The 15,144-nt window shown below is 36.3% G+C and overlaps 1 protein-coding gene across 1 annotated transcript in view; it reads left to right on the top strand.

The window, feature by feature from the left end:
• CCSER1 (coiled-coil serine rich protein 1) overlaps positions 1–15,144 on the top strand; it is a 337,176-nt gene that overhangs the window by 182,089 nt on the left and 139,943 nt on the right. The window contains exon 5 of the mRNA XM_018072931.1: positions 8,273–8,483. Within this exon, the coding sequence (XP_017928420.1) occupies positions 8,273–8,483 (211 nt within the window). The remainder of the gene's footprint in view (positions 1–8,272; positions 8,484–15,144) is intronic.

Here is a 15,144-nt window from a genome sequence, read left to right as displayed (position 1 = left end):
GTTGTTTGAGAGGACGCTCCCAAGGAAACAACACATGAAGGATCCCATAACTTAAAAACTTTCATCCCCCTGTACAGCTGGAAATTTTTCTTAGTAAGTTATTTGCCTCTGTTTATGCCAATGACAGTTTTTGTAAGTTAATAGCTTGAGCTGTGCAATACTCCAGGGAAAAAGTGAGGTTTTGAACCTTTGGAAGGTCAGTCATTCCTGGGAATGTGAAGCTCTCAGACTCTTATTTTAAGATGATGTACTTCTGAATGTGAGCTGTTTGTTTCATACTGGTACCTGGCATTCTTCATAGAGCTAAAGGTTTAACTTCAAGTGTTAGACCTACAGTTCTGGAATAGCTTTTGCACGATTATACTAAAAGGAAGTTTATTTATTCTGTTCTATACACTTTATTTATGATCAGTTTTGGCCGGAGGCCAGAAAGTGTATATTATTTAACTTCTTAACTTTTTTTTTACTTATTGTTTCTTATCTAAATCTGCCTGACAATGTTGATTATGAAACAACAGATTTTACATCCCTGAATGGACTGAGGAAGATTTCTGTCTTGCTTTTAGCTTGAAAACACTACTCTTTTTTTGTAAGTTCCACAGCTTCCCTAGATACATGGTTTAACTTTCAGGTTGACTTGTGTGGAGTCAGGGATTGGCCTTGGTGATCCGCATGGATCCCTTCGTACCGAGGATATTCTGGGTCTCCTTGATAATATAAACAATATATATGTGGACATGCATAGACACCATTACTCATCAAGAAAACAGATTATTTGGAACTGTTGTATGAATATGTTTTTGTCTGCAAATTTCACTAGAGAAATTAATTAGCACTGGTGCTGGATTTCTCATGTTGTTTTCTTTCTTTTGTGTAGATCAGGCTTCCATAATGTTTCCTACAAACCTTATAGAAGAATACAATATAAGCATTAAAAAAACCCCTCTGGTAGATTGCTGTCTTTTAGGAATGGATATATAGTTACTACATGTTCTGGATTTCTTCATGAATTATGTCCCTAAATCCATTGCGTGCTTTCATTTATTGGACATAAAAAAAGATTTAACATAAAAGCTCTTTTAATGTTAACGTTAGGTTCCAACTATTTTATGTGATAATGAAATAGGATGGGTTTTAGAGTTGCAGTTTCCTCCTGACGTATTAATCAAATTTGCTGTGTAAAGTAGCTGGATGTATCCTCTGAATTTAGATGTGATTGTTCAGCAGCTTCTTGTTAGGCACAGAAAATGCTTTTTTCTTTCTTTTTCCCCCATTTTAAAATGTACCTAATTTTGAGCAGAAGTTTGAAAAGCCTTGATAGCAAAAAGTACTGACTTGTTGTTGGAAGTATTTGACAATTTGCTTTTAATTAATGGAAACTACCTATTTTGGTAACTGAATGAAGGGAATGTACTTTCATTTGTGCTTTTTGGAAGACGGTCGTCGTATCCGATATCCATTGTGATTTTCCAGCTTTTTTAAACTTTTTTTTAACCTTATAAAAACTTGAGAGTTTTATTTTCCATTTTCACATTTTCTAAAGGCAAGACTCAAGCGTTTAGATCAAAGAGCAAAGGTGAAGAAAAATGTTGCTTTGATCCAGAAGGTGACAGTGGCAAAACGGGTTTATATTTCTCCTTTTCCCCCAGTACTATGAAGTTTTCTGGGCACACTTCAGTGGCTGTCATTAATGGATTAGTTTTTGTGGTTCTAGTCCCAGGTCAGCTGAGTCGGTCACTTCCGTGGAGTGCATTTGGAGTGAGATTTGTAGAGAACACCAAGTGTCTTTAGCTTTAATCTGTACTGAGGCAGTGTCCCGTCAGAAGTAGTGTTTACAACCACTGCAGTGACTGGGGATGGATTTATCTTTTGTCCAAATAAAAGAATCACAGAATGGTTTGGGTTGGAAGGGACCTTAAAGATCATTTAGTTCCAGCTCCCTTGCAATGGACAGGGACAGGAATGCTTTCTTTTGTTTGTATCCCAGCCAGAGATGTGTTGTGAGTTACTGCTTGCTTGTGTGCATAATTAATCTGAAATTTATATTTTGTATACTAATTTTACCATAGTTTCAAGAATGATCCCCTGCTGTTGTTTTTTTGGAGGGGGAAGGGAGGAGAGGGGTGTAATAAAAATTTTTAAATACTCAAAGTACCAAAGTGTCAATGCCCAGCCATCATCATTTACTTTTCCTGGTTTGTCTGTAATGCTTTATTTACTATTGCACTGTTAGTACTTGAAAGCAAAAAAGCCTCACTGGTCTTTCCCAAGTAGCTATTTTTTGAACATTATCTGATTGCTCTGTAGTGTTTGAATTATCTTACTTTAGCACATTTAAATTTTCCTAATAGATTACAAGAGGAAGAAAAGGACTGAAATCTGAAGTGCTGTGCTATTGCATGCTAGATCATGGGATATAAACAGAGAGCTCGATTCTTGTGGAATTTAGAGAAAGAAATGCTTGACATGGCCATATCAGCTGTACTTTACCTGCAGCTGAAAGATGGAGGGATTTTTTTTTATTTTTTAATTCTTTAATTTGGTGCCATAGTTCATGATCACCAGATTCTAGCCCAAAGGATGACTGTGGTATAAATCTGAGAGAGAAAAGTAGTTGTACTGGAAGAGGCTGCTAGTCGCTTAACTTACAGCAGCATTAGCCATTAGAGTTTGTGTGTACACTCCTGTGTGGTTGGAGAGTGTCATAGTGACAGATACTGAACACTGTTTTTCTAAAAGGCTGACCTCGAAAAATCATAACATCAGAGTACTAGTAAATGATACCTAGTTCTAAAAGCTGTAAAATGTCAAACAAAGTGTACCTTATGACACAGTGATGTTTAATATTCTGAGATGTTATCCCTGTAGCTTCTGAAGCATTCTCTGTTAGAACAGAAGTAATGCAGAGTTGTGTGAGACAGAGGTATAAATTTTGATGCTAAAGAATGCTAATATGGGTAATTAGCCAAGTGTTTATGTTCTGGTTACCTTTTTATCTTCTCAGTATTGCAAAGGCTATATTTTCAGACCTGAGTGAGGAGTTTGTCAATTTTTATCCTCCTTGACTAGATCTTCAGAACATTTAGGCATCCAGCAGTGCATTATATTATGTGCCCATTAGAATATTTAGGAACATCCTTTTAAAAATCTGTGCCTCAGTTCTGCTAGATATGGTGAGAGGCCTTTCTTTTTTTTTTTTTTCCAAAATGTGTCCATATATTTCAGTTCTAAACTGGTTGGGATAGAACATGTCTCCGTACTAGATGAGATTAGTAAGAGATCACTCAGGGATTAAGATTCAGTCTGGGATGATAGTAGGGTTTGAAAGGTAATGTTCATCATTTTAAGAGAGCCACAGAGTGCTTTGAATTGAATTTTGGAAGAGTTTGAGGTAGACAGATTTTTTTCTAAAAATCAGAAGTAGTTGCTCTGATGTGCCTTACATGGTCCAACTGAGGGACTTTTATCTAAATAGGAATTAGTGATTTTTCTAAAGGAGGAAAAATCTCTTTATTGTTGGTGATAAAACAGAAAATTCTGGATGGGAGGAAGATGTGTGGATTGAAGGCTCTCTAGATTTGTATGAGGAAGGATTTCAGGATATAACCTCTGTATGGAACTAAAAACATTCTTCTAATGTAAAAGGTCGTATGTTTCTAATGGGCCAAGTTATGGACAAATAAGAACTTTTAGTTTTTCTGAAATATTTATGAGGATCAATTTTATGTGTTTATATATGAGTGTGTGTATGACTTCTAGAACATATATAAATATATGTAAATATACATATATCTATAAAAATGCACACATATATATATACACACATGCTATCTGTATTTAGGAATATAAACGTATAAAGTTGCACACTCAAACACTGGAAATAAGTGATTTAAGGCTTTATCTAAGACCCTGCTTTAGAAGATAAGCCCTCAGGGAAGAAAGAAGGTATGTTCTGCTCTTCCCATAGAGTCTGCGGTCTTTTGCTCTGCTTGCAGAGCCTTTCTGATGCCAACAGCGTTACATGGGTTCTCTTCTTTAAGCTGGTATCAAGAAAAGCAGACTCAGGGGAACCAATTGTATTAGTTTAGGCTAATTCTTCTATACCAACATCTTGAGCACTGCTGATGAAAACTAAGAAGATTAAAGTCCACATAATCTGGGGATCTTTATGTAAGTGAAGTTCAAATTACCATAAGCTCTTCAAATCATTGATCTGAGGATCAGTAAGAAAGAAGAATAACTTAAATGAGCTCAAGTTGCAAATCCTTATCTTTGAGTCCTCTTTCTTTTCCTTTTTTATCCTTTTTTTCCCCTGTTCTTTACTTTTTTTTTCTTTTTAGTAGAATATTTTAAAAATTCTTTGACATAACATTGGTTTTGTTCTACCTTCTTTGTTGGAAGAAGCTTTCAAAAGAGCTGCATAACTGTGTCTCTTTCTCAGTAAACATGCAGTTGCATTAGATTTATAGAGGCTGTTAAAATGCTAAAAGTCACTGATTGATTATTTTAATACTATCATACTGTTTCAATAAAGACTGCTTTTGAAATAGAAATCTGTCTTAATGGCACTACTATTTTACTAAATGTGGGTATTGTAGCTTCTGGATTTTTTATCAATTAGAAATGAGAGTGATCAGTGGGAGGTCCTGAGGAAATGGCTTGAAGCTGTTTCAGGTGAGGTTTAGGTTGGATATTAGGAAAAGGTTCTTCATCCAGAGGGTGGCTGGGCACTGGAACAGGCTCCCTGGGGAAATGGTCACAGCACCAACCCTGACACAGTTTGGACAATACTCTCAGACCTATGGTGTGACTCTTGAGGATGGTCCTGTGCAGGGCCAGGAGTTGGACTCGATGATTGTTGTGGATCCCTTCCAACTCAGCATATTCTGTGATAACCATACTTAGAGATTTGAGGTGGCATCTACATAGGATGGTACTTTAGTGCACATCGGCACCACTGACATCCTCTAGAATGGAGTGGTTCCATCCAATTTTCCTGTAGTGGCAACCAAACCATGCCAGGGAATCATTTGAAAGAGTGAGGGTTGGCTCAAACAATTTCAGAAGTTTTTTAAAGCTGTCTGACTTTCAGTACCCAGGAGTGTTTTCAAGTATGGTTTTATTAAAGTGGGAACATAGCCTAAGTGTTTGTCAGGCAAATTTAGAGCTCAGACAGGAGCCACATATTTAAAAGTGACCAAATTGCTTTTCTGAAATATTGTACATTGATAATATTACAGAATAAAAGGAAATACATTTTCTTTAAAGGAAATACATCGTCTTTAGTCATTAAAATAGAACTTTTGAGGCTTCTAATCAACAGTTTGTCACAGATAACATTTGCCTCTGAAATGTTTTTATTACAGTAAATACATATTTGGAAGGTGGAGGGTGCTGGCCCATCTTGTAAGGAGATCCTGCACTACCAGTTGAAGAACCAGCTCCTTCTCCAACTTCAGAGGTTAAGAGATGTTTTACTAATAAAGTCAAACTTCTTATTTACTGAGGACTTTCCCCCCTGCTAAATCTCTACTGCTTCATTGAGATAAACTGCAGTGGATTACTGTAATAATCCTGTAACAGACCACCTAGACATTGTTAATAATGAACTTAATGAAAGATCAGTTCTGAAATGTATTTAAAAGGAGCTTTTTTCTGCAGCAGGTAGAATGAGTTGTATCAGACAGTGAAGAGATTTTCTGTCACAAATCAGTTAAAGTACATCTGGACTATCAGAAAGGATTACATTATCTGAATACTCATTGTATACCAACTCTTGAGTCACTCTTTTTTCAGTAGCAACTGAGTTAGATTTTAAACTCTTATGACTGTGAGTGGTAATATGTTATTATGGTACTTTTCATACTTTAGTACAAGACTCTGTATTTGAAAAGATAGTAAATTCATGTATTGAGTGGTGTGATGTCAACATAAAGCTCACCAAAATAATCAAAGATATTTTTTTATTTGAAATTCAGAATTGCTGTATCTCCAGTGCATCTGTAGCTTATACATAAACACTTTATCTCTTCCATATAAGAGAGGAAGATAGTTTTCCAAGAGTACTGCTTATGTCCTTGTCACTGGGGAACTTGGTATGGCTGGTGATACCAGGTTCTTCTTCCTGATAATATGCGATAAAAGACTCTTTCTGGTAGGCAATAGGTCTTAAATTGGTCCTTTCTCAGTGTCAGGATGTTACCCTTTTAGGATGCCTGTAGAGGTTATGAAAAAGCAGTGGTTTAATATCCTTCAATCAAAAGCAACTTTACCATGTACCTCACATTATTGTTTTAAAGGATGCAAAATATTCCGCTCAAAGTTGTTTCAGTGCACTTAAAAATTAAAACAGACTAATTTTGTTTTTTAGGAGAGTCTTGAAAAGCCTAGATTAAAAAAAATTTTAGTTCCATTGACCAGCATGAGTATCTGTCCATATATGTGGTCCCTGTGGTACATTGCTTGATATAACATGTTCTCATTACTGCGTATTACATAGCTTGCAAAATATGAAAATGAACCATCCTTAAAAGATAGTTCTAGTATTCTAATTTCCAATTTTTTTTGTATAGCATTTGGAGTTTCTTAAAAAAATCACATTAATCCTTTTTTGTATGTGGATCCTATAAAAACAAAGGTAACTAAGGAAAATTTAATGTGAAAAATATTCTTTGTCCTTCTAAATTATGGCAGAATCAGTTTTGTGTTGCATGAAAATTGGAACAATCCATTAAATGAATAAAAATTGTCATTTTCTTCACCGCTTATGCTAACATCTTTAATTGTACTGAATTAATTTAGTATGAATGTGGATGTCATGCATTGCTGTTACCACACTTTATAATTTAGTAGTAATTATATACTACTATTGCATGGTGAGACCACATTCTCAGATTTATTCTCCATTCAGATTTGTCCTTTTTCCCCTGCTGGTCAGAGAGCCAAATAGGTGCAGCATTGAAGTTGTGAATGCTTTCATGCCAGAAAAATCCTTACTGTTTTTAGTTGCATTCTCTTCCACCAAAATGTCAAGCAACCTCTGTTTTTCTACAATTAAACTTTGGGCTGATTGTGGCGGATAGAATCTCTGACCTCTAGATCACAGAGTCACACAGGTGGGAGGGAACCTATGCAAGTCTCTCTGTCAATCTCTTGCTAAAAGCAGTTCCAAATACAGCAGGTTACTCAGGGGCTTGTCCCAGCATAGTGTGAATATTTCCAAGGGTGGGTGTCCAATAGCATCTCTGAGCCTCTGTTCCTTTGTTTGACCATCCTCATGGTAAAAGATAAGTCAGTAAATAAATAAAGTTCTTATATCTAGTCACAATTTCCTGTATTCTATCTTCTGTCTGTTGTCTTTCATCCTATTACTGTGCATCCCTAAGGATAGCCTGGCTCCATAATTTTTGAACCCTCCTAGTGGAAACGCTGCTCTGGTCAGCAATGAGACTCACTTCTCCTCTTTGGAAGAGTGAGCAAAGCTGACTCTCTTAACCTTTCCTCATTTAGTGTGCACTCCAGCCCCCCTCACCATCTTGTTGGTGTTTGCTGCACTTTCTTCATCATGTGAAAGTCTTGTACGTAACTTGCTCTAATATTAAAGGAAGGGAGTATGTATACAGCAAAATAATGGTCTTTCATTACCTCCAAAGGCCATCAAAATATTTCTGAATCTTTCTGTACCTTTAATGGATTCTCAACCACAACTTAATGTTTTATTTCATGTTCTGCTTATGTAGCTTTGGTAATAACTGAACTTCAGAGTGAGTAGAGATTAGTTAAATTTTGAATTCCATTTTATACAATAGCAGGTTCATCTTAAGTCACGACGCCAGCCCAGAAGTGAGGGTTTTTTTGCAGTTTTCTTTTCTTCTTGAGTTCTAAGTCAAAGCATATGGAAGAATGTGATTTGATTTAGATTTTGAAAGTGCATGACAGATTCATTTTTTCATGAAGCTGAACTGTAATAAAATAGGCCCGTAGCAGTTTTGCCCATAGGATATTTTGTTTTAAGAAAACGGCTTTCTTTTGAAGGGCATGAGATAGAGCATGGTTTCAATTCCTGTAGAATATGGTACATTTATAAATGTGTATTTTATTGCTAACACCATATGGCTATATGTATTTTCTAAAGACCATTCACGCTAACAGGCTCGAAAAGTGAATGTGTTATGCGTCTTTAAACTCAAAGGAACTAATCCCCCCAAATTATTAAGTTGGTTTTTTTTCTTTTTCATATTTTAGTGTTGATCTTTCTGTTTTCTCTTGTCAGGAACCTATCTCTGAAGCTGTCAAAGGAGGTAGACCAAGCAGAAGCCAGGTACCCTCGTGTTAGCCAGCTGGCTGGAAGCCCATCCGTGGAGTGGCCTTTCACCGGTCTAGAAGAAGGCGGAGGCATTGAATCTTTGCCCTTCAGATTGATGCTGCAAGACTGCACAGCTGTAAAGACATTGCTTCTGAAAATGAAGAGGGTTCTTCAAGAGGTAATCACCCACTTATTTGTTAGATTAATATCTTTCAGCATTAATGAGCTAAGCAGCAGAAAAGGGTCAGTAAAGTTTATGACTTTATACCTTTTAATATGTCTTGAATATATGGAATTGATGCAGAAGTATAAATAGTCATGCCTCAACATGGTGCAGGTCAGGAAGTTTATACTATAACAGAATTTAATTGATACTGCCATCTTGGCTTCCAAAGTGTAAAGCTTCTCTTGAGCTGCAAAAAGAAGGCAGGAGAGACCAACTGCTTTAGATCAAAATATGTTGTATGGTTTTCTTCTAGTATTTTAGGGCTTTTCAGTTTTCTTACTGCATTTGTTAACCATTACGAACTCACATGCAATTTATTTAGAGGAGAGATGTTAAGAAAAAAAAAATTCTCTTAACTAAGAGTACTATAGTTTTACCAGCTTGAGTTTGTAAATGATGTCTGAAATCAGATTTTTGTAGGCCATTCCTAACAGTTGCAAGAGTCACGTCTTGTCCTGTCCTGCTGGTTTCTCCTACTTCCCCTATGGACTGCTGGTGTTTCTTTAAAAATTTTATTTTGTATCTGTTTCCCTTTAGAAATTTAGGAAAATCAAATTATTATTGTGTTGGATTTTTTTTTTGGTACTTTCCAGCTGTGGAGCCTTGACTCAGGTTTGTATTACAAACTTTTATCTTCATGTTTGTGAATTGCAGTGTGTGTTATCTTTGAGATCTACAAGAAAGATAATTTTTTTGGTTTGTTTTTTATCTATATAGTTCATAGAATTACAGAATAATTTATGTTCAGAGGGCTCTCTGGTGGTCCCCCTCCTCTACTCAAAGCAAGGCCAGCTCAGAACAGGTTGCTCAGGTTCTTGCCCACTTAAACTTTTGGTACTTTAAATGGCGTTTCCATATTGTCTCTGGGTAAGCATTCCAATATTTGACTACATCATTGTATTTTTGTTCCCTACGATGTGAACAGAATTTCTCTTGTTGCAGTCTGCTTCATCATACAATAAAGACCAAATAGAAGTTTAGGGGTTTTTTACTGCTCACTTCTTGGTCATCTGTATCTAAATTCAACCAATTGCTGCTCTGTCTGAAAAGGTTTGTCAGCCTTTTGTTTGATAAACTATGTTTAGCATTTACCCATGATACTTTTCAATCAGTCCTTCTAAATCACATTTTTTTGCTTGATGGCAAGCCTCTTTCCAGTTTCCTTCGATTCTCTAGAAGCTTCCTGTATGCTATTGGGATTCTTAATGCACTCCTGTTTTGCTGAATCCAGAATTGAAGTCATTAGTTCTCCATCAGTTCCTTCTTATATAATGTCAGAATATAGAGTGAACTTAAAGGATTTATAACCTCATTTTATCTGGAAATAATAAGAATTATGATACTACATGCCATAGCCGTTGTAACATTCAGGTGTTAACATTGGCAGCGTTCGCTGTTGCTTCTAATGTGAATAATTCTATTACACTCAGAAAAGTTCTTCCTTACCATGATGGTAAGCATAAGAATTTTAGTTTTAACTTACCAGGTTTGATTAAGCTTGTCTAAGAATCTACTGTTATTTTCTATATGGAAATATGTTGTACCTTATACTACTTCATCTTTAAGAAAATTTGCCAGTTGATCTGCACAAAAGAAACACAAGGTACTTCATGCAACTCGCTGGAATTTCATTTCTGCTTACTAGTTTCTCCTTATGTAACTCGCTGATTTTAGTTTGTCATCTTAATCATTCAGTCTTTTGCTTACTTGTTCCTTTGTGTCATATAATTTCCATCTCTCCACCTGACTGTTACAAAGTGTGTCTTTGTCCTTTGCTTTTCTTTTTTGTCTTGCCTTATGAAATCAAAATGGCTTTTTTCTAATTCCATATTAGATGTGCTGGAATTTAACTCGCTGTTTATCAGCACCTTTGAGATCTAATATCTTGATAGAATTACACATTTTCTTAGCTACGTACTAGAAAAACTTCTTACTTGGCCAGAATGAAATCACCAATCTGATGATTATTGAAAAGTTTTGTTGCCTTGAGTTCTATTTCAGTTTTCAATGAATGGCTTGTGTAATGTCAGTGATAGAAAAGTTATGAAGAATGCTATAAAATGGTATGGGAGTGTACTTCTTAGTATCCCCACATGAGAAATAGCTCTTTATTATGTAGTGCAATATTTCAGTTCTACTGATATAAATACATGTGCTAATTTTTGAAACATAATTACTTTTCGAGGTTTGCACAGTTTTCATGGTTAACAAACTCATGCACTACACCGTAGGTGTTATTAAGAGTTAGTAAGAATTAAGCCAAACCCAGAATATGATTCAAAACACCATGAGTAACTAGTCTGAACAACCAAAGAAAAGATGACCTTGAAATATATTAGCAGTTTACATTGAAATGACACAACTTGATTATTTTCAGAAATACAGACATTTATGCATTTACGTCACTTTTAAATTATTAGTCAAAGATTATATATGGAAAATATAATCCCATCAAATTGAAATACTGTATTGAAGAATCTGATAAATAAGTCATCTGAGCATATTTAGCAGACAGTTTCCATGGAGAAGATACCCTACTTCCATTGCAACTAGATGTAATTTCTTCATCCAGAAATCACTTTTGCCCCAACCAGTATTATAAATCAAACTCACAACAGTACAGAACAAAAGATATAAAAGAAAAATTCTTTCCTTACCATGGAATGCTCAAATATTTTTAGATGTAGTGAAACATAGTGTCTCACAGGCTTATATGGTATAGAAGTGATATATTTTATTTAAAAATATAAATTAAGATTATTTAGAAAAATAATAATATGTCACGTTTTCATCCACTTAAAAAAACATACAGAGCATACAAACTACACGGGGAAAATTACACGGGTTACCAGAAAAAAGGCTGCAGTATTTCTGTTTTATAGCTGATATTACCTATAGAAGAAGGAATTACAGTAGTGTACACCTCTTTATTGAAAAATAACATGCTAATTCAGTTAAAATATTAGCCCTATTATTCAATAAAATCCTTCTTCTTAAGCACTGAACACCGCTTCTAAGGAATAATTTAATTATGATCTGCCAAAATGTAATACTAGCTAGTAAAATATGCTTTTTTTTGTTGCAGTTGCTTGTAATTGAAGAATCTAAATGGAAAAACTGCATGCAATGTATGCTGTACTGTGCTGCAGATTTATAAAGCAGTGAGTTAGCTTGTTATTAGTCTTATCTTGAAAATGGAAATTGAAGACATGGCAGTAACTTGCAAGATTGAGAATGTTATTTAGTAAAAGGCTAATGAATGATCGTTCAATTAAGAGAATTAATTACCTTTTCAGTTTCAGTGAAAAAGCCTTGAAAATGTCTACTAATAACTCTTTATAGTTTTGGCTGTGCCAGTCTCATAAGGCAGATTGTCCCCTAGTGTTTTGAAAACTTCATTGAACAAAGCTGAAGATAGTCTGAAGGACCCTGGCAAGTGAGGAAAGTAGGCAATCCACCAAGCGGTCCAGAAAATATCTCGAATTACCTTCGGCAGCTTTTTCTCATGGTAGTTCCATTTCTAACAGACAGATCTGCAATAATGGCATAATGAAGGCTTGTGGGCTTCATCATTTCATGAAAAAGTATTACTAGAGATTAGCATCATGGGCAGCTTGATAAAAGCCACTTCAGCCTAGAAGACAATACAAGCTATCATGTAGCCTGCCTGTGATTTACAAGTAGTTCTTGGTCTGTCTTTTCTCTCCAGCTCTCTGATGTTTATTGAACTGTTTGGGTTTTGGTTTGAAATTTTTTTTCCCCCCTCAAAGTCTAACAGTGTTGACCTTTTTGTCAGTGATGACTCCTCTCATTTAAAAGAAAAAAGGGAAAAAATAGGGAGTTGGATGGATTGCATTGCTAGGTTTGCCCACTCCTAAGAAATGGATTCTCTGCTTTCTGACTTCAGACAGACCTTTCTGCTCTGAACTGCTCTTTAACTTAATCTCTGCCACTTTTTTCCCCAATATGCTGTTCCATACTTTAGGCTTGTTTCTGCGGGTCATATTTTCCCTGTATTCTTTATGAAATATATGGTTTATCAGCTACATAATTCTACTTTTGTATATTTTTATGGGGCTATCAGAAGTGACCTTACTGGTTGCTAATCTAGAAAATTAAGATACATTACCTATATGTTTGTGTAATTTGGAATATAAATTATTCAGTGCATGCCCATGCTTTTTTTGGAGCTCTGCAAAACAGCATGCAGGCTGTAGAGCTTTAGCTAATTCCTACAATTAGCAATAGGAATAAGTCACTTCGGACATACATTGCATACTGTGTTTTACTAATTAATCATTTATTTTACTGAGGGAAATTGCAGCTGTCTGTGGCTGTCATTAAAACTTAATGGGTCCAATACAGTGTCTTTAGATTACACTTGAAAAAAAGAAAAAAGAGAAATGTGGAAAATGAGGTTAAAATTGCTGTGAGTCTGGCCCTGAGAGCTGCCTGAGATTAGGGGGGCAGAGTGAGACCACTCAGTCTGCAATTAGTCTGTCAGATATCACTGGGTACATTACTTCTCCCTGTGCATCTTTCACCTCATCAGTAAAATAAGCATAATTATAGAGTCCTCTTTTATGCTGCACTTGCAATCTACTAATGGAAAGTACTAAGAGAAAGCTAAGTGTTGCTTCCAATGTTTTGTGGTCTGATTGCTAAGCAATATAGAATTGGCCTTAAACTATGGTTTTTAAAGACATTAAAGCATTTCCTGCAGTCCACTATGAAATGTATTGTGTTTGCTAATATTGTGCTAGCCACTCTAGGAACCAATTGCAAGTTTAATACACTGTAAAAGACTGCAGGTTTTTTTCCTTTAAGTAACTTTGTAATTAACCACTGTAGCATTGCTGATTTATTCAACAACTCTGCATTTAACGCAGTCCCTTTTATCAAGTAATTAATGCTGGAAATTGGTAATTCCTTCATTTCATGGTGTGTTGACACTGCATATACCCATAAATTTAAATAACTAATAATAAAAATGTACTAGATTTAGTAATAGGATTTAAATTTATCACATTAAATTGCTTTTTCACTTGAAAATATGCATTGGCATACCCATGCCCAGCTACTTGCAAAGACAGAAGCAGAACCCCCCATTTTCACACTTTGTGTGTATTTTCTAGGAGTATATGTCAGGGTAATGGAGAATAGTGGGAACTGGTGGATATAATCTGTTATTCACTTTCACAGTGAAGATGTTTTACTCTAAGATTATTCATTATAAGGTATTTAATAACAACAAACAAACTCAGTGTTTGCTATGTTGTTAGATGTTCTCAAGTTACATGAAAACTTTCCCCTCTCCCCCCCCCCCCAACATAATTTTTAGGTACACTTCATAGGGCAAGCACCAGCTCAAACATTGTCATTATGTATGCTGAACTTAGTATACTCTGAAACAGGTTGTATGCTGTAATTAAAGTCCTATTTCTTAGGTTTCTTAGCTGAATATGCCTCAGAAATCATTGACCAGCACCCCCAGGTCCCTTTCTGCTAAGCAGCTTTCCAGCCGCTCTTCCACGCTCCTATAGTGCTGTATGGGGTTGTTGCGCAGGACCCAGCACTTGGCCTTGTTGATCCTCAAACAATTCTCAGCCCATCAATCCAAATCCAGCCTGTCCAGATCCCTCTGCACATCCAGACTCCCACCCAACTCTATGCTGATAGACCCGGAGTTCCTTGGAGCCTCCTTCCAGCCCTTTTTGTAGATGGGCATAATGTTTGCTAACCTCCATTCAACTGGGACCTCCCTGATGAGCCAAGACACCTGGTAAATGACTGAAAATGCCTTGGTGAACTGCTCCACCAGCTCCCTCAGTACTCTTGGTTGGATCCCATCTGACCCCATAGACTTGGGCATGTGTAACAGGTGTAGCTGCTTACTGGCCATTTCCCCTTGGCTTATGGAGGTTTCCTGTCCCTGTCTTCCAGCTCAAGGGTCCGGGTTGCCCCTGAGGACAACTGATCTTACTATTAAAGACTTTAAAGAATGAGACAAAGAAGGCATTAAGTTCCTCATCCTTTTCCTCATCCTTTGTCACTTTGTTTCCCCTCACATCTGGTAAAGGATGGAGAGTTTCCCTAACCCTCCTTTTGTTGTTAATGTATTTATAGAAACTTTTTTGGTTTTGTCTTTTACAGTAGTAGCCAGATTAAGTTCTAGTTGGGCTTTGGCCTTTCTAGTTTTCTTCATGTATAACCTCTTGAAATCTTTGAAGTCCTCCTGAGTTTCCTGCCTCTCCTTACAAAGGTCTCAAACTCCCTTTTTTTCTTAAGTTGCAGCCAAAGCTTTCTGCTCAGCCAGGCTGGTCTTCTTCCTTGCCAGTTTGTCTTTTGGCATGTGGAGATGGCCTGTTCCTGTGCCACTAAGATTTCTTTGTTGAAGAATATCCAACCTTTCTGGACTCCTTTTCTCTTAAGGATTCCCTCAAGGGTCTTTGTACTTTACATTGAAAGTGTGTTCATTTGCTCTCCTGACACTCTATGAGTAATTCAGAGTGTGAGGTTACAGGCTGGGATGGGCACATAGCTTTTGGCTCCTGCGAAGTCACACTAATCTCGACTCAACAAAAAAATCTTCTGAAATGGTTCAACTCAGTTA

The sequence above is a fragment of the Manacus vitellinus genome, unplaced genomic scaffold (assembly GCF_001715985.3).
Source record: "Manacus vitellinus isolate BGI_N305 unplaced genomic scaffold, ASM171598v3 scaffold_0_pilon, whole genome shotgun sequence".
Lineage (NCBI taxonomy): Eukaryota > Metazoa > Chordata > Aves > Passeriformes > Pipridae > Manacus > Manacus vitellinus.
The sequence above is the reverse complement of the archived record's forward strand: the minus strand, read 5'-3'. Positions and strand labels throughout refer to the sequence as shown.